The sequence below is a fragment of the Anabrus simplex genome, chromosome 5 (genome assembly GCF_040414725.1).
Source record: "Anabrus simplex isolate iqAnaSimp1 chromosome 5, ASM4041472v1, whole genome shotgun sequence".
Classification (NCBI taxonomy): Eukaryota; Metazoa; Arthropoda; class Insecta; order Orthoptera; family Tettigoniidae; genus Anabrus; species Anabrus simplex.
The window spans coordinates 331,522,075-331,546,887 of NC_090269.1; the positions used below are offsets into that span (position 1 = coordinate 331,522,075).

The 24,813-nt window shown below is 36.9% G+C and overlaps 1 protein-coding gene across 2 annotated transcripts in view; it reads left to right on the top strand.

The window, feature by feature from the left end:
- Irbp (Inverted repeat-binding protein) overlaps window positions 1-24,813 on the top strand; it is a 178,088-nt gene that overhangs the window by 36,599 nt on the left and 116,676 nt on the right. For both annotated transcript variants that reach the window (XM_067147594.2, XM_067147593.2), the window contains one exon: window positions 17,174-17,348. In XM_067147594.2, the coding sequence (XP_067003695.2) occupies window positions 17,174-17,348 (175 nt within the window). The remainder of the gene's footprint in view (window positions 1-17,173; window positions 17,349-24,813) is intronic.

The following is a 24,813-nucleotide window of genomic DNA, read 5'->3' on the forward strand; positions in this document are numbered from 1 at the left end:
ACCCATGTCAGTATTTTACAGCGCCTGGGTTAAGTTGGGATGCGATGTTAAAATACACGCAGGTGAATTTGGAACTGCTAACCGATATTGATATGGTGCACTTTATAAAATCGTCTATTCGAGGCGGTCTAAGTCAGTGCAGTGGGCGGTATTCTAAGGCAAATAATAAGTACATGCTGAGTTTCGATTCTAGTCAGGAATCTCAGTATATCGTTTATCTCGATGCTAATAATCAGTATGGGTGGGCGATGAGTCAGCATCTACCGGTGAGTGGTTTCCGCTGGCTAACGCAGTGCGAAATTGATGCTTTACAGCTGCACGCCCTAGGCGATGAAGCTGATAAAGGCTATTTCCTCGAAGTTGACTTACAGTATCCTAAAGAGTTACACACTTCTCATAATGACTTACCGTTCTGCCCTGAAAATGTGAAGCCCCCGTACATTGCATCAACGACGAAAATGCTAATTGCTAATGTGTGTGATAAATCTAAGTATATCATTCATTACCGAAATTTAAAACAGTGTTTGCAGCATGGTTTGAAGTTATCCAAAATTCATCGCGTACTAGAATTTAATCAGTCACCGTGGCTAAAGCCATATATCGATCTGAACAATAATTTAAGAACGAATGCGGTTAACGAGTTTGAAAAAGACTTCTACAAGCTCATGAATAACAGTGTGTTTGGTAAGACTATGGAAAATGTTGACAAACGCGTTGATGTAAAATTGATTATAAACTGGGAAAATATTAAGAAAAGGTATGGTGCTAACTATTTAATAAGTAAACCAAATTTCCACAGCTGCACCATCATACATGAGAATTTAGTTATTATACAGATGAATCGTGTTAAGGTTAAGTACGACAAACCTACCTACGTCGGCTTTGCAGTACTTGAATTGGCTAAAACACTCATGTATGAATTCCATTACGATTATATGATGAAGAAGTATGCGCATAATGCGCAATTGCTCTACACAGATACCGATTCGTTTATTTATCAAATGAAAACTGATGACTATTACAATGATATAAAGCCAGACTTGGGTAGGTTTGATACAAGTAACTATCCTGCAAATAATCAATATCATCTACCGCTAGTGAACAAAAAGGTTCTAGGTAAAATGAAAGATGAATGTGCTAGAAATATTATCGATTCATTTGTAGGTACTAAATCCAAGTCATATTGCATAAAACTCTTAAATGAACTACAAATAAAGAGATTGAAGGGGGTTAAAAAGAATGTCGTTATGAATCAGCTAAGTTTTGAAAACTATAACAATTGCATTAAAAGTAATCCACCTGTTTTGCATAAGCAAATGTCTGTCATTAGAAGCAAGAAGCACCAGTTGTACACTCATTTAATTAGTAAGGTAGTCCTTAATAATGATGATTGCAAACGGTTTGTCATTCCAAATTCTACCAACACTCTAGCCTGGGGGCATAGTAGTATTGATAGGTACTACTTTACATAAAGCGAATGTTTGGAAACATTATGCTAGAGGTTGTGTACTTTGTAAAATATATACGTTAAGCTGTCTTACATCACAATTCACTGTACATATTGTATAAAGATAGGGAGAGGTACGCTGAGAGCGTAGTACGGCAAGTTTAAACTTGTACATTCAAGAATTGTGTCGAGAATGGGAGAAGTACGTAAACATCACTACGGTAAAATGATTTGAGATAAAACTTGTACATACAAGATGTAAATAAATAATGTAGAATTGGCATATTCTTTTATTTTAGGTTAGGTATTACCTTCCTCCCGCTCCTTATTTGCAAGATAGTTTTGTTTATTACTCAAAGAAGAAAAGCAAGAGAAAAGGTGATGAGCAGATTCGTAAGTATGTTATTGTCTAGCTCATGTTGAGAAGAGAATTTTTTCTTTTTCTAAACAGTGTTTGATTGCAATGCAGTGTTCAACAACATCGAACTATAAACGGTAGTATGTGTTCAAGTCTAAACTTGCACACTCTTGCTTTTGCAATGCATGTTCGATAGAGATGTAGCTTGATAGAGGAGGAAGAGCAGCTTAGTAAGTATGTTGAGAAGATAATTATTATTTTTTCTTTCTAAACAGTGCTCGATTCTAGTCATGCAATGCAGTGTTCAACAACGTCGAACTATAAGCAGTATTATGTGTTCAAGTCTAAACTTGCAGGTACGCGATATGCATGCTGTCTTATGTGTAAGACCGCGTTGTATGTTTGATAAAGCTATACCTTAACAGAGCAGGGAAAAGGAGGTTAACACAATCGCTTAGGCAAGCCGTTCAGAACTGTAGTCTTTTCTTCTCCTAGAACAAAGGTATTCCTTGACATGTTCTTTTTAAATTATCCGCTACTACGATCAAGAGCGCAGCACGGTGCTCTCAGATGGTGGATGTGGAATTTGCCGCCACCACACGTCAAAGAATAAAGATGCCAACACGATGCTTTCTTGGCAGCTTTTCAAATTGTCCGCCACCACAGAGTGCAGCGCAGCGCTCTGTAGATTAAAGATGGCGAATGTGGAATTTGTCACCACCACATAGAGTGCGGCACTGTGCTCTCTTGATTAAAGATAGCGGATGACAGCTGACGGAATTGCCTGCAAGAGTGCGGTACGGTGCTCTGTAGTTTAATGATGGTGGATGACAGCTGACGCAAGAGTGCGGCACGGTGCTCTGTAGTTTAAAGATGGCGGATGATCATTATCAATTTTTTTCAGTAAAACATGTGATGACTGCAGTTCAGGGTTGTCCATAACCACTTGCAGTATTTGCAAAACAGTATAATTTAAATAAGTTCCACATTTGGTACCTATCCATTATTTACAAAATAAGCAAGAAATATTTTTGTTGGAAATGTAGCAGGCTGAACATTTTCATGCATAATTTCCAGAGAAGGTTCAATTCTAAAGGCTTTTAGCCCCAATGTATGTATCTCATGTAGAATTTTCAACAAAATGTGACTATAGCAAGATGAGTTCAAACATGTCCCTTGCCATTGTTTGAGGGAGTGCAGAAGATTCTCAAAAGTCATCCCTGGTGAAATAGCTCCTCAGAACAGGTTTCCGCATTATCCCTATCAACATTATAAGCCCCAAGAACACACAAATTTCCTTCTCTGTCAGTGACTCCCACTTCCTGGTGCGCTACCTTGGTATCAAGGGGCCACCAAGTATACATTCTGCTGCATACCTATTTGTCTGTCAAACAATTAGGTCAATCACTTTGTCACCAAAAAACAGTAGTAAAGCATCTAAAACAGACTCGATATGCCTTCAGTACCCAACAAACCTGTCAAGGTAATCTTTTGTGTACTCGTGACAAAATCTATCTCTTGCCTCACATGACCCCACCACCAAAGCCAGTTTATGCATACAGTTTCATGCATCGAGTTCATTCCTAACTTAGCTTTAATCTCCTCATTATGATTACCCTCCTGCCATTGTTCCCACCTATTTGTACCAGCAATCATTCTCACTACTTTCATGTCTGTTACTTCTAACTACAGATATGATCTACTTCTAACAACAGATATGATTTTCTGTGCTAGACAACTCCAGGAAAAAGTGCAGAGAGCAACAGCAGTCTCTGTATTTAGTTTTCTATGATATGAAAAAAGCCTTTAATTCAGTACCAAGATCTGCTATGTGGGAAGTATTGAGACATTTTGAATGTCCTGAACATTATGTGGAATGATGGCATGACTGGACAAGTTCTTCATGGTAACTCAGTATCAGATTCGTTCCCAATCACTCATGGATTGAAACAAGGCTGTGTGCTTCCTCCTACACTCTTTGCACTGTACATGGCTACCATGCTACATGAATCATCTGCAGATAACTTTGGCCTGGAGATTAAATTTCATTTTGATAGAGGCCTTTTCAATCTGGCAAGACTTTGCTCACAAATACGTACTCTGGTTACCCAGGTGACAGAACTGCAGTATGCCGATGACACTGCATCTCCTGCTCTAACACCTGCAGAACTACAACTGTCAGTCAACTGCTTTAAAACTGCATGTGATTGCTTTGGTCTTGCCATTAATGCAAAAAATACTAAGGTACTCTTCCTGAGTTCAGTATCTCCATCTTAGACATAACACTGGAACAGGTTGATCACTTTTCATATCTTGGAAGCATCTTGTCTAAATGGTGTTCCTGTGAACAAGCTGTTGACAAAAGAATTGGGGCTGCTCATGCAGCATTTGGACAGTTAATGCACAGCCTTCATGAATAATGACCTAAAACTGCGTACCAAACTCATGGTGTACAAAGCCGTTGTCATTTCCACGCTGCTGTATGGCTGAAAAACTTGGACACACTATATCCGTGATATTAAAAAACTTGAGCACTTCCACCAACAGAAAATGAGATACATCTTGTATATTAAGCGGGAGGACTATGTGACCAACACGGCAGTTCTCGACAAAGCGCAGCTGGGAGGCAACAGTCATTGCTCATCAACTGAGATGGTTAGGCCATGTTTACCGCATGGGTGATACCAGGCGTCCCTGCCAAATTCTTTATGGTGAACTTTGCTCTGGTAGTAGACCTCATGGAGCCCCTCTTAAGCGTTTTAAGGACCAGCTGAAACACATCATGAAGACAGCTGGTATAGATATACAGGCATGTGAAGAATGTGCTGTGGACCATTCACTGTGGCAGAACATTACATCGACCTCTGTCAACTTGTTTGAAAGAGAATGCTGCAGACATCAAGAGGCCAAGTGACAAGCAAGAAAACTCTGTCAATTACAACCCTACCCTCCTCCATCCATTCAGTGTGATTTGTGTGGGTGCATGTTTTATGCGAGGATTGGTCTGTTTATTCATTGCAAACACATCCATAAACTGAGTTGAACTGGTCAATGTATGCAGGAAGAAGCTATATATACTCGGATTGAGTTACACCGCCGCCGCCGACTTCTAACTTATGAATAAAATGTCCTGAGGCCACTCAGCTTTCACTCCCGTAAAGCAGTGTTGGTCTGAAAGCAGACAGATGTAAAGACAGTTTTGTCCAGGAGCTGACTTCTTTCTTACAGAATACTGTTGATCGCAACTGCGAGCTCACTGTATTAGCTTTACTACACCTTGATTCAATCTCACTTACTGTATTACCATCCTGGGAGAACACACAACCTAAATACTTGAAATTATCTACCTGTTCCATCTTTGTATCGCCAATCTGACATTCAGTTCTGTTGAATTTCTTACCTACTGACATCAGTTTAGTCTTCGAAAAGCTAATTTTCATACCATGCTCATTGCACCTATTTTCATGTTCCAAGATATTAGACTGCAAGCTTTCGGCACAATCTGCCATTAAGACCAAGTCGTCAGCATAGGCCAGACTGCTTACTACATTTCCACCTACCTGAATCCCTGCCTGCCACTTTATACCTTTCAGAAGATGATCCATGTAACCTACGAACAGCAAAGGTGAAAGATGACAGCCTTGTCTAACCCCTTTAAATACCCTGAACCAAGAACTCATTCTACCAAAGGAAAAAATTACCTCGAAGTAATTCCCCTTTATAGCCTAAGTGGTAAGAATTTTCAAGTTAAATATAGTTCACAAAGTGTTCTTGAGATGGCTGGAAAGGATGTTCAGGCCCAGACCAGAATGGGTTAATAGTAATAATAACATTGTACATCCAGTGGACTATACTCATTCAGCCGATTTGACGTACCACAAACTGCCGGTGCAACTTCCTTGAAATGCAACCGAGCGCATTTCATGTTCTCCCCCTGATCGATATGAATCAATATATATTGATCAATTTCGTATTATAATTGATAATTTTAACTATAATGCTTAATAGTAAATTGATCCATTTTGACAACCAATATATGTATATATATGTTTTGTTTTGTTTATTCTTCTCTACTGTTATGTAAAATGGTATTACCGTTAATAAAGTATTATTATTATTATTATTATTATTATTATTATTATTATTATTATTATTATTATTATTATTATTATCACATTAAAAGGTCAATTAAAAATGAATGTCTATCTTGTTAACACTAATATGAAATTTATTACAATTTTAATATACTAAACATGTTTCAAGAACAAAAGTTCTCTTCTTCAGTGGCTTAAACTACCATTACAAATCTCAGAACCTATTATAATGTGATACTGTTTTGTATTAGTTCTAATCATGAAACAAAGATGGCAGGAAAGTGCACAACTTCTTGATTCATAAGGTGAAAAAAGATCCCGAAAAACAGCATTGATGCGTTTGTAATAGGTATTCTAACTTCCGCCTGCATGGGCAGTTTGTGGTACGTCAAATCGGCTGAATGAGTATAGTCCACTGGATGTACAATGTTATTATTGCTATTAACCCATTCCAGTCTGGGCCTGAACATCCCTAACAAACATTCTGGACTGGGCATTTCTATGGATTTGAAAAATATTATATCTCTGTACCAGTAGGAGATATTTGCATGATTCTTTTTCCTTTGTGCTTGTTTGAGCATCTAGTGTTTAAAAATGTTATTTGTTTCACATCAGCTGTCACTTGAGATTTTAAAATTGTTTATATATTATACCATATTTTGCAAATGAAAGAAAAGTCTGATGGATTTTTAAGCAAGTACATTTATTCTGAAATACTGTTATATTTTCCTTAAATTGATCATGTAAAATGTGCATTGCAATTGCAAAACAACAATAATAATGAAAATGATATAAAAATAATAACTGTTCAGTAATAAGAACAACAAAAATGGGAGCTCTTATGAAATTTTATATATTTTTATGTGACGATACTGGCTCGGAAGGTGATGTTAGCGAAGATGATATTGAAGGTACGTTATTGTAATTTTATTCACAAATGGAAATATTGACATCCAAATAGGAATTCGAAACAACATTGTGATAGTACATATATCACACCCTCGCACTGTATGTAGAAGTGAGAGATATTTTCAGTATTCAATTTATTATTATACTTATTATACATATTTTTATTGATTATATTTATTATTATCATCAAATAGTTACACTTGGCTTCCCAACTTGTAGCTGAATGATTGGTACATCTGTTAGGCTTATAAGCGTAGGTGCACTTGTCAGGTGTGGATGGAATTCTGAAAACTATGTCAGTGAAGTGTTTTATATGTACGTGATTTGTATGTTGGAGTATGAAGAAATGTTGTAGCGAGTTGAGTATTATAAAATTGAGAAGTAGAGAGGTTGTTAAAGTTGCTGGTACTATGAATCAGGATAAGAGAAGTCAAAATAATTCCACCACATTGAGTTTATCTAATTTAAGTGAGAATAGCGAAATGACTGATAGTAGGAAAGATCTATTGGCAACGATAGGTGAGGAACCGCGTAACCACTCTCAAACTCAGAATGTAGGGAATCAAGGCGAGTCTTCAATGCTTAGTATGCTTAAATCGCTACTTAGTGAGTTTAAGAGTGAATTGTCCAGTAAAATCGATAATATGTATGTTGGATTGTCCAGTAAGATCGACGAGCGGGGTAAAGTGTTAAGGGAGGCATTTGATAAAGTAGGGAGTGAAATCGTTTATCAGAGAGATTTTCAGAATAGGGGGCGGGATGAAAGTAAGGAAGATGTGTTTGTGCTAGTGGTGATGGTAATAGCGGTGTTGCGATCAATAATCTTGTGGAAGTTTCTGAATTTGAAAGTGAAGTTTTTTGTGAAGTTGATGAAGGTTGTTTTGTGAGTGAAGAGTGTTTACGGAGTATTTATCATGAGGATGTTTTTGTTGATTTAAGTGTACATGAGGAGAGTAAAGTTAGGTCCATTATGTGTGAAAATGGTGACTTTGAGATTAATGAAACTTCTGGTAAGAGAGTCGAGAGTAGCAGTGTTGTTGCCATGAAAGTGGTGCGAGTAGGAGCCGGTATGAAATGTGGTGAAGATGGTTTGATTGTTGGGGCATTAAGTGGTAATGATGGTGATCTCGTAGTGAATTATGGTGATGATTTCAGTAATAGAGTGAGCGTGAATGAAAGTACGTGTGCTAAGTGTGGTGTGAATGAGTTTGAGATAATTGAAGTACGTATGTTCGATAAGTGTGAGTTAACTATGACCGTTGTTCATGAAGGGTTGTTTGAAGCAGATTGTAAGTCAAGTTTTGTGCTTAAGGGGATTCATCGGAAGGGTGGAAAATTGTACGGTGATCCAGGGTTTGAAGATTTTGTGTTAAATTTTTGTGTCAGAGAACATGTGAGTGTGTTGGGAAGGTTTAAGGAAAGTGAGAACGTAAGTGTGCGTGAGATGAAAGAAAGTCTTTTCAAGGGAGTGTGTAATGTTTTATTTAATGCTGGGAGTTGTGTGAATGATTTGAATGACTTGCTGAATGATATTGATGTGGAATGTGTGAAAAAGTATGTGATCTGTTTGCTTGCATTAATTATGGGTTTGTGGAAGAGGCAACATAGTGAGATTCCCACGCATTTCAGAAATAGGGATTTCTTTGTTATGAATGTTCCAAATGAAAGTTTGTATAATTCTTGTGTGACTGCATGGAATGAATGTTTGTGTGTGAGATAAAGTGGATTCTTGATGTATTTGGATTTTATTACGGTACTCATTCTCATCAATCGATGCCAATGTTAAGTTTATATATAGTTTTTTCAATTATATTAGAAAGGAATGGGTAACTGAAGAAATGTTGGACAAAATGGAAGAAAGGAGAAAATGGAAAAATGTAAACACTCAAGAAGGAAGAAAGGTGTACAGAAAATTAAATAATGAATTAAGAAGGGAGACTGAACAAGCTAAAGAAAAGTGGATCAGAGAAACTTGCAGCAAAATAGAACGGTTGGAAAGTGAAGGTAAATATGACATGATGTACAAAGAAGCTATGGAATTAACATTCAAGGATAAAAGGAATGGGAGTGGAATGACTGAGATTAAAACATTGGATGGGCAGTTAGTAAGTGAGCCTGAAAAAGTCAAGGAACGATGGAAAGAGTACATAGAATGGTTATATGATTGGAACAGCAGGCCAGACGAGAGTAGTATAAATTTGGAGAAGGAAAATGAAATAAATGAAGATCAGATTGGGTTCAGTATATTAGAAGAGGAAATTGAGGCAACTATTAGGGAAATGAAGAATGGTAAAGCAGTTGGTGTAGATGAAATACCAGTTGAACTACTCAAAGTACTGCAGGGGAAAGGAAAAGATATATTTGTAAAACTTTGTCAAGAAATATACTTAAAAGGGAAATGGCCAAAAGATTTTCTGGAAAATATAATAATACCAATAGAAAAAAGGAAAAATAGTAAGAAATGTGAAGAACACAGGACACTAAGTTTAATTTCTCATGCAGCTAAAATATTGTTAAGTGCAATAAACAGAAGGATTTACAGACGAATGGAGAATTATATTAGTGAAGAACAATATGGGTTTAGGCATGGAGTAGGCACAAGGGATGCCATTGGTCTACTGAAAATCATAGGTGAAAGGTACATAGAGAAGAATAGAAAAGTATACACAGTCTTCGTAGACTTAGAGAAGGCATTTGACAAAGTGAGGTGGGATAAACTCTTGGAGATACTTACAAAACATGGGGTGGAATGGAGAGAGAGAGAAGATTGATCAAGGAATTATATTACAACCAAACAGCAAGAGTGAGAATACGAGGAGAATTAACAGAAGAAATCAGACTGGGAAAAGGTGTTAGACAGGGTTGCTGCTTATCACCAACTTTGTTTAATATTTACTTGGAGGAAATTATTTGTGAATGCTTGGATGGTAAAAGAGGTGTCAACGTTGGAGGTAAGAGAATTGAATGTATAAGATTTGCTGATGATATGGCAGTAATAGCTGAAAATGTGAAGGACCTCTGCAAAATGCTGAGAGAATTAAACAAAAAGTGTGAAGAGTATGGAATGAGCATAAACAAAAAGAAAACCAAATTCATGATACTTGGAGGTAAAGGTGAAAAAGCAACAATGAAGATAGGGGGAGAATTTATTGAACATGTGAATAAGTTTAAGTATCTTGGAAGTATTGTGAGTGAAGACCTTCACTCTATAACAGACATAAAAGTGCGAATTGCCTTAGCCAAGGAAAGCTTCAACAAGAAGGAAAAACTGCTTTGTGGCCCACTAGAGAAAGATCTGAGGAAGAGACTTGCAAGGTGTTACATATGGAGTATAGCTCTATATGGCACTGAAACATGGACATTAAGGAAGGAAGAACAGAGAAGAATAGAGGCATTTGAGATGTGGATTTGGCGAAGAATTTAAGGAGTAAAGTGGGAAGATAAAATATCAAATGAGGAAGTTCCGAAAAGAGTGGGAGAAGTGAGGAGCATGATATCCGTAATCCAAAATAGGAAGAAAAATTGGATAGGGCATAATCTAAGACACAACACTTTACTACGAGTAGCAATTGAAGGGATGATAAAAGGAAAACGAGGAAGGGGAAGGAGACGATACCAGTTATTAGACAGCATTAGAAAAAGAAAGGAAGATTATGCAGAAGTGAAGAAAAGGGCACAAGATCGAGAGATATGGAGGTCACAGCCATGACAGGACCTGCCGGATGGCAGAACAACCTATGATGATGATGTATACTGTGTATACTAGGCAAGTGTGCTTATAGGCTCCTAACCGCTGACAACAAGGTCCTTGGAACAATTAATATCTATAGCCTTCGCAGATATAAGAGATAGGATCTGCACCTTGGATGTATATATTATCAATTTTGAGTTAAGTGTTCAGCAGTAAGAAGGGATTGTGTTCAATGGTATGTGAAACAATCGGAGTTGTGTGTATATAGCCGTATTATTATTTGGACAAATTGTATTTTGTGTGTGCGAATACAATGCAGCAGACGCAACGTATATATCTTTATCTCTGTAAATTAAGTGTTCAGTTATGTCATTATAAGGTTATGTATGAAGTTCTGTTTTATGGTGAATCATAATATGTGATATCATCGATTCACCAAGGGGGCGTTATGTGATAGTACATATATCACACCCTCGCACTGTATGTAGAAGTGAGAGAGATTTTCAGTATTCGATTTATTATTATACTTATTATTATTATTATTATTATTATTATTATTATTATTATTATTATTATTATTATTATTATTATTATTATCAGTATTTCATTTGTATATTTTGTTATTAATCTTTGTAAGCTGGAAGGTAACCATATATGTAGTATGAGTAATTTGTTTTTGCACGAGTGGGAAAACATTGCTATCTTGGACTCTGGTAATTCGGCTGACTCATGCTGATACCCAAGTGTTTGTTGAGATATACTTGTTGTTGGGAAGTTCTACGAGTCATGTATATATCCCAGTCTGATGAGATGAGCTTGTTGTGGTACTAGGAAAGTTCGATGACTCATGTGATATACCCCAGCATTTGTTTATGTCCTGGCACCAAGGGGAAGTTTAGGACATGGTCTTGTTAAAAGGATCACTCATGATTGGCTGGCAAGGACCAATCCAGATGTATTATCTGAGAGGAAGGGGAATGCTGATGTCTATAAAGTTTGATCAAACGGTGGGAACCAGACAATCACTACGGAAGAGAACCACAACTGACACACTGTACGGGAAGGAAGTGGTGCTGATACATGGTACTGGAGTGACACGGCTGCAATGGACTGGACTTCAAACATTCTTGGAGCGTAGTCTTGTTATGTTCGTGGAAAGTGGCTGATTGTGGAGTGCTTGTGCATTAAGTATTGTAGCACTTGTGGCGGCCTGATATTATATGTTGGTGAAAGCTACCTCAGACTTTTCATAATTTATGTTCAAGATCGATAAGCGTGTGTTACTTAAATGTATATATCTTTACAATAAGTGTTAAAGTCTGTGAACACAGTATTACGAGGTACAGTATCTGTGTGATGTTAGAAGTGCTGATTGTGAGAACTGGCAAGTAGTATTGATACAGAGACAGTGAAGGGTATTTATCTACATATATGTACATTGTTCATCGGACTATCTACAAATGGTAGCTTAGTTCTCGCTTTCGTTTTCCCATGTTTTTCATTATTGTTGTTGTTGTAAATATGGAGTCTTCCAGCAATGTTTTGTGTGTGTATTATATGTATAATTTTGTGTGTTGATGAGGTGCTCATGCACGGATTTTGTTAAGAATATAGTTAGCTATTTTAGAATCAGTGGAGTTATTGATGAACCTAGGTGCAGTTCTACCTATTTAGTTGTTTTCAGGAGGTTAGGTAAGGCCTGCAGCAGATGTACCAGTACGCAGCCTTATGTACACGCCCTGGGATATAGTTTATCATGCTCTATCAAAATTCGAGGGATCCATTCTGGTGAACTCTGGCGCCCGTACTACGGACATTTCGATACATTATTTTGATTAATATTATTTTATTTCAAGTATTTTATGAAGCTTTTGAGTAATGTTGTTTATTTACATATTTTTATTTATGATATATTTTATGATATTCAAGAAATTATTTATTGGTAGTCATCAAAATGTTACAACATCTTGCATTTCATTATGATTGGAAATCATTTTACTGTTTACCGTATGTTCCTACGTGTTTCATAACTGTGCGAATATGTAAGAATATCTACATTAGTAAAGTTTTCTGTTTTTAGATGTGAGGGATTACAATTGCATAAAATATCAAAAATATAACTTCTATCAAACACTTGCGTGCTGCAAAACGCTATGTTTTAGAGCACATCGAGTGAGAACACCGGCGTCACCTACTAATGCACATTCGTCAATTATATGGTAAATTCTCTGACTTAGAGAGATAATACTGCCATCTGTTGAAATACTCTCGTAACTAACACATGAAGAAACATGATGTAATCGACAGAATGTGTGCATAGCTTGTTCTTGATTTTTTGTGAATTGTCTAACCTTAGTACGGGCTATGCTCGCAGAGCAGCGTGAACATAATTTTAGCTGGAAAGAGTTAACAATGTACGTTGAAGCGGATTGAGTGGTTAAGATATTTCATTTTGACAGAATGTCTTATATGAGGTTGACAATGTATTATTAGTATTAGTTAAGATTATGAAGCCTAAGTGTGCTTCATTTCATAACACTTATGAATGAATGCCTTTGCTGGCAGGACCTAGTGTTTACAGTGCACTATGTCTTCCGGTATAGGCTAGAGCAATTTTGTTACTTTCATAGATCTGTCTCTGTCGTATCCTTGGCTTTGACAATATGAAAGTGACTGAGGTATGAACGATGCTAGTAATGCCAATCCTTATGCAGCCAGTCCCTGCTATGAATGGTGTGAAAATGTTGCTCATAGGGTCGGTTGGTGTATGCATTTCAGTAGGCTTGGCAGACTGATATGTAATAGCAACTCTGGCTTGGTGAGGAAAGCAACGGGAAACTACTTCCCTCCTCATTTCCCTAGTACGCCTCTTCAGTGATGCCTAGGCCATCTATGACAGCTGATGGCAGAGCTGTTGAGGATCCCACCAGCAGAATCGCTGACGGACTGAACATACATATGAATGAAACGAATAATAAAAGTATGTTTTTCCTGAAAATCAAGATTATTTTCGGGGGGTTTTCTTACATCCGGGTAAATATGGTAATCATTACTCCATACAGTATAACAGCATCTGCAAAAAGCCATTTAAAAAAAAAATTAACAATTGGCTTTATGTCGCACTGACACAGATAGGTCTTATGGCGAGAATGGGATAAAAAAGGCCTAGGAGTGGGAAGGAAGTGACCGAGGCCTTAATTAAGGTACAGTCTTAGTATTTGCCTGGTGTGAAAATGGGAAACCACGGAAAACCATCTTCAGGGCTTCTGACATTGAGGTTCAAACCCACTATCTTCTGGATGTAAGATCACAGCTGCGCCGCCCCTAACCGCACGGCCAACTTGACCAGTATAAAAGCCTTATTTCTGATTCCATTTCTTTACTCATATAATTTATACATCATAAAGGTCCATTAATACTGTTTTGCAGAACCACTCGACTTAATCATTACAGGATCTGATAATGCAACAACTACTAATTCTCAGGAACGTTAGCCATCCATACCATCACTCGTTTGAGTAATCCAGTAGCCTTAATTTTCATTAGTAGTCTTCCATGATATGTCCTATCAAAAGCCTTGAAAGCTCAATAGCGATTCAGTCGATTTGACCTGCTCAATCTAAAATATTTGCTATATCTTCGTGGAATCCTACAAGTTGAGCCTCGCTTGAATGATCTTTCCTAAACGCGAACTGACGTCTATCAAACCAGTTAGTAATTTTGCAAACATGTCTAATATAAACAGAAAGAATGCTTTCCCCGAGCTTACATTCAACTTTGAGTGAATGGCTCGGTGGTTAGGGTTACATTGAGGAAATTCAGGAGATAGTGGTTTCGAACCCCACTGTTGGCAGCCCTGAAGATGATTTTCTATGGTTTCCCGTTTTCACACCAGGCAAATACTAGATCTACGCCTTAATTAGGAGGCCACGATCGCTTCCTTCCCAGACTTAGCCCTGTCCAACCCATCATTGTCATACAACCTGTTTGTGTCGGTGTGATGTACATTAAAAATAAAATAATAAATCAATTGTTATGGTCTCTTTTGGTTTGAATTGACTTTTAAAATTAATCTCTTCCTTGAAGTAATAAAATTATGTGTAAATTTTATTTATTTATTATTGTGAGGAATTATATACAGTACATAGGATACTTTATTTATAATAAGGAAGAGACAGTTTAAAGACAAATTGTAAAATTTGAGAGCAGTTCTTATTATATGTAGCAACTCAAATTTTATATGTAATCCTGTAGTGTGACCGAGACAGTTTTTAGAAGAAGAACTTTCTTAATTATAAGTTTTAAGAAGAATAAGAATAATAATAATAAGAAGAAATTAGTCATAAGAGTCTTAATAATAATGTAATGTATGATTGTAATCAAGTCATCAAGTCTTTTAGGGAAAGGACTATTTTCTAGAAACATGAACAATTAGAAAAATGTACTGGTAATAAACAGTGTTTTGTTTAAGAGTGTATAGTATTGACAAGGCAGACTCCCATTTAACTCCTGATATTTCATTGTAATGAGATTAATGTAAAAAATGAATTACATTTATCAGATCTCAAGCTAACTTGCCTGTGATTAAATACTGTATCTGCTTTATGTTCATTGCCCTTTCCTTAGTAGAGTGGGGCTGCTATAGCAGTTCTCCGTTCATTCGGTTTAGCTCCTTCATGCACATAGTAATCAAATAAGTAACTCTGATATGGTCAGATATTCCTACCTGTTGCCTTTAGTATTTTCCAAGAAATCTTATCAATTTCAACTGCTTTTAGCTTTCAACTTTTGTATTCGTTTTGTAAATATCTTTATTATCATAGGTAAATTTAAGTATTAGGTGCATCAAATATAAGCTGGAATTGAAAATTAGCGGCTCCACTAGCAAACGGAAATGGGTGGGGCTTTGAGAAGATGTTGGTGGTGATGTCTGGAGTAGGGATCTTGATATGTCGCACACCACAGAGCAACCACCCACTTCAGTACGCCATGAGCGAGCAAGAGGTACACACGTCCGTTGCACAGTGCATCATCATCATCAAGTTTGTGGCGGAAGAAGGCACCAAACCTTCGAAAATTCTGAGAAGGCTCTGTGCACAGTTTGGGAACGCAACTCTTTCAAAGACCCAGGTGTATGAATGACACAAACAATTTTTGACAGGTCGGGAAGAAGTGGAAAATGAGCCCCACCAAAGATGACCACGGACGAGCATCACTGCAGACAACATTTGTGCATCGGCACATAAACATTTCTGAAATTGCTTCACTCGTAGGAATAAGCTTTGGAAATGTTCAAGCCATCATCAGTGGTGAACTCGACCTTCGGAAATTATCTGCCTTGTGGGTTCCTCGTCTCCTCACCCAGGAACACCCAATATTCTGCCAGGATGTTTGTCGGAGGCATCTGAATCACTATGAGGAGAAAGGATATGATTTTTTGCATCGCATTGTGACTTCTGATGAAACTTGCGTTCATCATTACACCCCGGAGTCAAAACAAGCAAGCATGGAGTGGTGAGAACAAGGTACAGCTGGTCCAGTCAAGGCCAAAACACGCCTTTCTGCTGGAAAGGTGCTTGCACCTCTTTTTTAGGGACTATGCGGGCAGGTTGCTTGTTGATTTCTTGCATGAACAAAGGACAGTGAATGCAACCTATTACTGCCGTCTTTTGGTCGAGACAAATGCTGCATATCGCAACAAACGTCGCCGGCAACCAATCCGAGATGTTCTTCTGCACGGCAATGCAAGGCCACACACTGCTATTGTAACACAGGAAGGCTAGAGGAAATGCATTGGACACCTCTGGAACATCCACCTTACAGTCCAAACTTGTCACCTTGTGACTACCACTTGTTTCGGCCACTGAAAGAAGAACTGAGAGGAAACCAATTTCATGATGATGCAACGGTAGAGAAGTATGTGCACAACTGGTTGCACACACATTCTTCTTCTTTTTTCGAGGACGGCATAAAAAAGTTGCCAATTCAGTGGCAAAAAAAAAGTGTCTCAAATTCAGGAGACTATGTAGAAAAATGAGGTGCTTGTTGTGTGTTTGTTGGTGGATTCAAAAAAATTGGAAAAAATAATTCTGGTTTATATTTGATTCACCTAGTACTTTGCTAGTGTTAGTACTTCCTCTATCTGGACATTATCGTTATGCCCAACTATCTAAACATACTGCTGATTAAATACTTCCACTTGATAATTTCTTTCAAATCCCATTCACCCTCCAGTTAGTTTCCTTCTTACTCAATATCCCACTGATAACAATCTATGCTCCCTTAAACTTCTCCTATTCTGTCATAACCAGATCCTACACAGCCCCAACTATGTTGGTACCTATTTCTGCTTGCCTTACGCTGTTGGTACCAATGTGAAAAATTAACCATCTTCTCAGACCCTCCTTCTTCCCTTCTGATTTCCTCAACATCTGCCTTAACCTAATTCTTGGATAACCTTCTACCTTGGCTCCCTTTCCTCCACACACTTTCTCCACTTGCCTAATAGTACAGTCTCTTATGACCAGAGCCTCAGCTGCATCACCCTACTTGCCGTAACCTTCTCCTTGAACTTCTGACAACAAGTTTTTAAACATTGGAGGCTACAAGTGTTAAAATATAATTATAACCACATTCTTGGTATTGCAAATTTACTCATGTACTGATATTTTCAGTGTTGCAAAACAACAATGTTGAACAAGATCATTGGTTCTGCCAAGGATTTGATTGGTGTAGTTCTGTTTGGAACTGACAAATCCGACAGTCCTGACATGAAGCACATTACCGTACTGCAAGAGTTCAGTCAGCCAAGTTCTGAGAAGATTCAACAGTTGGAAAAAATGTTGAAATGTGCGTAACTATATTTTTACATACTCAGTTTCACTTAGATTAAGGCGTTCCGCACAAGAATGGCAAGCCCACCGAGTTTGTATATCCTTAAATCAGGTAAGGGTGACCCTGCCGTGAGAGTACTCCATAAATATTCATGCTGGGTACATTGAGACTTGAACATTTTATGAAAATTTGGAACATGGAGGGTGAGGAATAAAAACAGCCAGTTGCATTTTTTAATGATCACTTGATATTTTATGAATAAAACATTAAGTAGTTATTTGTTTCTATAGGTAATTACTGGAAGAGTAAGCAGTAGTTGGTGGGTCTTGCAAGTCATACAATCCTGCAGAAATTGCTTAAATTTATATGAATAAAGTTTAGAAACTGCAGTTAATAACTGGCATTTGCTTGAAAATTATTAAGGCAGGGTAATAAGAACTTGGAACTGCTGGAATTCAGTTCATTTTATAAAAACATGCCTTCTTCATGTATATTAGCATGAGGAAGACATACAGAATGCATCAAAACAATACTGCAAGAGTTGATTGCAGGTAAATGTAGCATATAGATCTAAAAGAGAAGAGATTGTGGATTGGACAGTACTTCCTAGCAGGGCTTTCTTTTTTCTGCAGGTACATTCTGTTATGTATACTGGTAAACTTTAGATTGTAACAATTGTAGCGAAGATTTGGATTTATTGTTTAAAAATGTGTCTCCGCTTATGTGCTGTTATCATCAGGAAGTGTCAATAGATAACTCTCATCCATAGTTATCAATCGTATCATAAAGTATATGATATCAATCCAATTTGATAGCACTGCTCTTTCGATTGTATGTGCTTTCAGCTTCTTATTTGGGAACTTTCTTTGGGTGAATGTAATCAGCTTCACTTCACTTTCTGTTCACTAAACTTTGTTGCGTTCTGTGCTGTGGTTGCATCTGTTACGCATTCTATACGTGAATTGGTTTGTTTCTTATTGCCTTTCTCAAATGCAATGAACTCAGAAATCACTCAGTTCTTCTCTTCCGCTCCAGCAGGTAAGAAATTGAAACTTTCTGTGAGTGAATCGAGTGAATGTACAGTAGTGTGCTGAAAACAAGTTTGGGGGAAAATGATGCGATGGAAGTTGTAAAAGCTGAACATATGATTGTGGCTACCGAACATGCGGTTGCGAATTAAAACCTTCCTGTTTGTTGGTCTCCACAGGGAAAGAAAAAAGACTGCTTAATCATGAAAAATAAAAGGTTTGGCTGTAAAATATGTCAAGAAGTAATCAATTTGGGCCTCGACAGAAACAAACAAGATATGAAAATTTGTAAGCCATGGGCAGATGTTCAGATTACTTCTTTTGATGAAAATTAAAAAAAGTCAAATGACTTCATTATGAAGAGAGATCCATGATCATGGCTGTCACTAACATATTAACTGCTGGAAAAGAAAAAGAAGTTGGAGGTCTCTTTTACTCAAGCTTTTGAATGTGACAAAGAGATAACCTCTCATATCTTAAGAACAGCCTATACAATTCCCAAGAAAAATCAGACATTCAGTGATTTTGAATCTGAAATTGATCTCCACGAAGTGAATGATAGCGACGTGGGCGGAATTCTTCAGTCGATCAATGCTTGTATCAACATAGTTAAGCAGATTAAAGCTGAAATGAAGAGAAACCCTAATGAAGAAAATAATTGAATCTAATTGCAAGATTTCTTTGCTGATTTACTAGAGCACTACTATTAGGCAATTATCATCTTTAATAATATATGGAAGGACAATGCTTCCTGATATGGACGAACATACAAATCTCTGTATTGATATTGTTGGGTTGCAAAATGTGTCTGCCCAAGGTATTTTCCAGTTTCTGATTAATGGTTTGAATGAATTGGGCTTCTCAAGAATTTTTGAAAGAAAACCTTGCAGTAACATATGATGGAGCCATTGTGATGATAGGGAAAAAGAAAGGCATAATGACTTTGATTAAGGAGCAATGTCCACATGTCTTGTTTTGGCACTGCGCAAACCGTAGACTTGAACTCTCTGTTGGAAATATAGTTACAAATGACTTCTCATCACAGAGTAATCATTATAAGTAATTTTTTGACAAACTTTATACATTATATCACCACAGAGAATTGATAAATATTTCTGATGATCTGGACCAGCAACTGTACCGCATTCAGAGAATTCTAAATACTCATTGGGTAGCTTCAAGTTACAGAAGATTTTCTGCAGTTTAGAGAAACTATGGATTGCTCATGGCATATTTTGAAAGAGCAAAACAGGATGAGAACAGGGATATGAAAGAGTGTCTTGAAATTTATTTAATGAATGTTAATATTGTATTCTTGACCTTGATCTTATGTGTGATACTCTTCATCACACACAGCCTTTTACCATGTGCTGTCAGAATTTCAAATTAAAAGTATCATTACAGGACAAAGATTTCATTCTGTTAAGTGTGGTTCAGGCTATTTTTACACGCGTCTCAATTTCCAAATCCAGCAAACAAGCCACTTAAACTTTCATTCCAGAAGTTGCATAAAAAATGATTTGATGGTTATTATGCTATTTGTAAAGAGAAGCATTTTATATCTAGAATCATTCGTGAGGCGATAGAGATTGCTGAACACCCAAATAATTTTAACAAAGGTGATGGCTGTTTCAAGAGTTGTCAGAACTCAGCATTGAACTACAAGCTAGCGGTATGACTTTTTATAAGGCTCATAATGTAATACGTAAGCAGATTCTTCTGTTTGAAGATAGGAAATTTAATAGTGGTTCGTAACTATTGTGGACCTTGAAGTGCAGCTGAGAATTTGAAATTCAAGGGAGTTTTCCTGAAGAAGAGAGGGAAAGAAGAAAAAAATGTCAAGCTTCCAATGCAAAAAGTTCTCTAGATCCTGAAATGTTCTATGACAGCTTAAGACGACAGATGGAAAATCTTCTGTTAACAAAAGAAGACACTCGGGTATCAGAATGGACAAAAGTACTGTATCCTGAATATTGGCCAGATAATGTTCAGAAGAACATCACTTTTGGTGAGTTTGAAGTACACAATTTGTTAGCCAGTTAAAAATTCAAGACAGGCAAATTCTAAGATGTTATCATGAATTCTTTGTTGAGAAGAAAATGCCAACATCACTAATGCTACTTGTAAACACCATCAACAGCATTCCCATTCCTCTCCCTGAATGTGAATGTGGTTTCTCGTAAATGAACTTAATATTGACACCAACAAGGGATTCTCTACACCTGAAAACTGTGGGTCCATTGATGTTTATCAAGAGAAGAGAGTCCTTCTTTATGATATACGATCTCTACCAAATGTCAACTCCTGGTACCTGAAAGGAAGACATCTTGCAACCGACACAAAGCGCAAAGAACGTACATGTGAAGATGGCACCACCAGCACCATGGGTCTAGTGTGGAAGTTACTGTAATGGAAGAGGACTAATGTCATGTCCTTTTTACTAACATTTTAGTTACTTATGTTGAGATCTGAAAGTTATTGTAAAGATTAGGTTAAGTTGTGTTTTGCCCAATAGATTGGGTTAAACATTATCGTACACTGTGTGTTTTCAATTAATTTTTAATTAATTTTAAATTAATTTACTGCAACCGGGCTATCTGGCAGTATAATATTATTATATGACACCATAGAAACTGTAACCTGCAACTCCAGTATTCTATGTTTGGGATGGGTTGAGTGAGTACCAGTTAACTTAAAAAAAAAAAAAAAAAAAGGCTCTGCTTCCTAGGTGTGAGAGAAGAGAAGTGAAGCACGGTGGTGCACTTTCTTCCAAGGACTGTACGAAAATAATTTTGAAGCATGTATTTGAACCTGACTACCAGAATAGTATTGGAACACAAATAGCCATTCATCAGAGCATGGTGAGGAAGGTCATCAAAGACGGTAAGTTACTGATAAAATATTTGACAAATCAAATAGATGAATTAAATTTCGAACTACTGTAGAGAAATTTAATGAAGCTCAAGAAAGATTATATTTTCCTGGAATTTTATTAAAAATTGGAACATTCTGACAGTCCAGTAGCTCCAGGAACATATTTCCCCATTGTTTATACACTACTTTCTCCTTTCTCTTACATTTGTTGAATTTGTATTTGACTTCCAGTTTCATATTAAACCACTTATTTTCTTCAAAATTTGCTTTGTATTGTACACCTGTCTAAAGTGCTTTTGATATAGTACATTTTCAAAATATTTGTTAAATTAAAAGCTTTTTTTTAGTAGCAAGAAATTGAGATTTGTTAAACATGTTTAACATCATTGCAAACCATCCATTTCATGGTCCGTATCAATAAATCAAGCAGGGAAAATTGTTCCACCTAATCTATACTTTTTGGTTTGCCCTTGGCAAATATATTTACAAGTAGTACATGTTTTTCTTAGATTGACTAAACATCATCAGTTACACTTTTTTGGTTTAGGTAGAAATTCATAAAAGTACAGAGACACATTATTCCATGTGAATTTTAAAGCAATCCCTAACATATTAAAAATTAAGGGTTAAACCTTTGAAAATGGGGGATGATGTTAGTCACGTCTCCAGCATACCTTAAGCTGTACGTGTGCCCTGAATGGTGCTAAATGAGTAACAATTTTGGTAAAAAACGCTCCAGAATATTGAAACTTTAGTAAACAAATGCAAACAAATAAAACCTCTTTTCAGAGCAAAACAACAAAAAGTAAGAATACTGCAACTGGTCTTTCAACAAAAGAAAACATACAATATTTAAAGATTCAAGGGTATACCATCTACACTCTCTTCAAAACAAGACAAGTAGTTAAGAATATTTGTAGCAATGAAGAACAATATCATGTCAAAATTCAGAATTGTAAAAGAAATGAACTCAACAGATACATCTGAAATTATCGAACTTATCATATGGGTCAACAACAAGAAAATAACAATCTTTTGTGTTTACAGTCCTCCAAAAAATAAAAATCTGAATCTCTACCTTTTAGAGATCAAAACAGCTACTATTTTTATAGGGGACTTCAATGCAGCTTCTTCAGTCTTGGGTTACAACTACACAAATACAGCTGGGAAAGAAGACCTTGTAGAGAGCAGCTCTTTAGAACTGCTATACAATAACAAAGATCCAGGAACATTCATTCACCACTCCGGTTCCACAACTAACTCAGACCTCATATTAGTGCCAACAGATCTTGCAAACCACAGTCATCGATCAGTACTTGAAAATCCAGGCAGTGGACATAGAATTGTCCCTCCTTACTGTTACATCATACAGTGAACCTGCTCAATGTGCAGACCAGAAGATCTGGTGGAACTTGAAGAAGGCAGACTGGGAAACATCCAGAAACAACCTGGAAATTAAAATGTCGGAAATTGATCTTGATGCACCTCCTAGTATCATCCTGAATAAATTCACTACAGTCATAAAAGACATAACCAAACTGTGCATACCTGGAGGTACTCAAACAAAATATAAACATTTCTGGTCAGATAAATTGAACAATCTTAGGTCCGACAGAGATAAAGCAAGAAAAACAGCTGAACTTACTCAGGATCAAAATGATGTACGGAAATGGCTACAAGCAACAGCAAAATTAAAACAAACCATAAATATATCAAAAACGGAATCTAGGAACACATTCTTAACAACAGTTGACTATAGGATAGACAGCAATAAATCTCACAAACTTATCAATTCTCTAAACAAACATGTTGTAACCGTAAAAGTTTGTTTCGATGGCTAGTTGAACACAAGACTCGGCCCAGGGATGACCGTTTCTTATCTGAATTGTTACAGAGGGGAGGGAAGTAAGATAAGTATAATGGAACACTAATTATTTTAAAAAGTTTATTCATGAAATAAAGTCAGAATTTAACATCACCTCAGCACAGCAGTTACAATGAGTACTTCTCCCTGGGGTTGAACTGGTCCTGATACACTGTGGGGTCGCAATGTTTGCTCATGGTGCCACCATCTTCTGAGCCGGTCTTGGATATCTGGAAGGTCTCGAATATCTCGGAGGTCTGGATGGTCTAGGAGCACTCATAGTCTTAGTTGTAACATGGCACTGGGGTATGAAATGGATTCAAAGTAATTGGTAGAACACAGTCATTGCTGATGTATTAAATTGAACTCAAAATTGAACTTGTGATGTATTAATCACGTAAAACAAAGGTCACCTTCTTAAAGTTAAGTATGGAAATATTGTTCAATTAACGATGTAGAAAACAAGGAATTTCATTTTAATACTTCACACAACATCAAATGAAAAGAATAGGTTCTGTGAATTTAGTCCCGTTCACTATCAAAATGGAAAAGAAAACACTGTCCTTCCTGGAACCGTCCTGGGTTCGACACAAGTCTTATCGGGATATTTATGGAATGTTAAGTTTAAATACTGTACTGAGTTTATGCTCATTTAAGAATCTGGACACTTGTAAAAGAGAATCAAAGTTCAACAACACTGTTAAATATGATTAATTATATCAGTCGTTCATAACATTGACGTACAGTTTGAAAAATGTTCCAACACCTTTGATAGAACAACTATGCACTATGATGCTTCACTGCCGTAAATTCAATAACCTGAACAGTCTGAAGGTATTGGATTATATTCCACTACTAGCACAGTTTATTATTTGTCAAGATCAAATATAAAATCATGGACAGTTTGACGTCTCGCTGACGATCACGTTTCAACACTTTCAGTATTCAATGTAAAGTTAATCACTTTCATTCAAATACGAACATCAAATTATGTTAATGTAATATCGTATTGGTGAAAAATGTAAGTTTCCGTCACACTGTTCTTATAAATGATAACACTCCTCAACTGTTCACATTTCCTTTAAGACACAGTTTCTGTCACCATACACACCGGCACTGAAAATATTCTAAGTCTTGTAGTGCGTCGTAATACGTGGACTTAAACTTTCACAGAGAGTCGAACTGACGACTTACATTGTGACCACAGAACACCCAACAGCTAGCCGTCCGATCCCGGCTGTGGTACAAGGTGAAATGGCTTGACAAGCGAAATCCCTGCCTATTTATTCCGTATCCCCAAGAAATTGTAATGGCTAATATCTTCTGTAATTTTCAACAGATCTCATTGAAACTTGGGAATCATGATTATAAAAAATTAGGCTACACAGTGATGTAGTTCATTTCTTCATATCTTAATTCGTTTAGAAGAAATTACTGATGGAAAAGAATAGAACATTCCGTCGTCTGACGTAATACAACCTTGACCAAGTTCTCCAGTTATGACGTCTCACTTCCCTACTGCTCGCAGGGGAAGCGTGCTCGGCGGGTAACATAACTCCACACATATCCGGGGACTTTAACTTTGAATCCTATTATGATAAATGATAAGGAAATCACAAATTGTCACAAAATAGCAAACCACTTCTGTAAACATTACATTTCAAATAGGTTATCAAGACAGGAGAAGAAAGAAGACAAGACTCTCAAACAAATA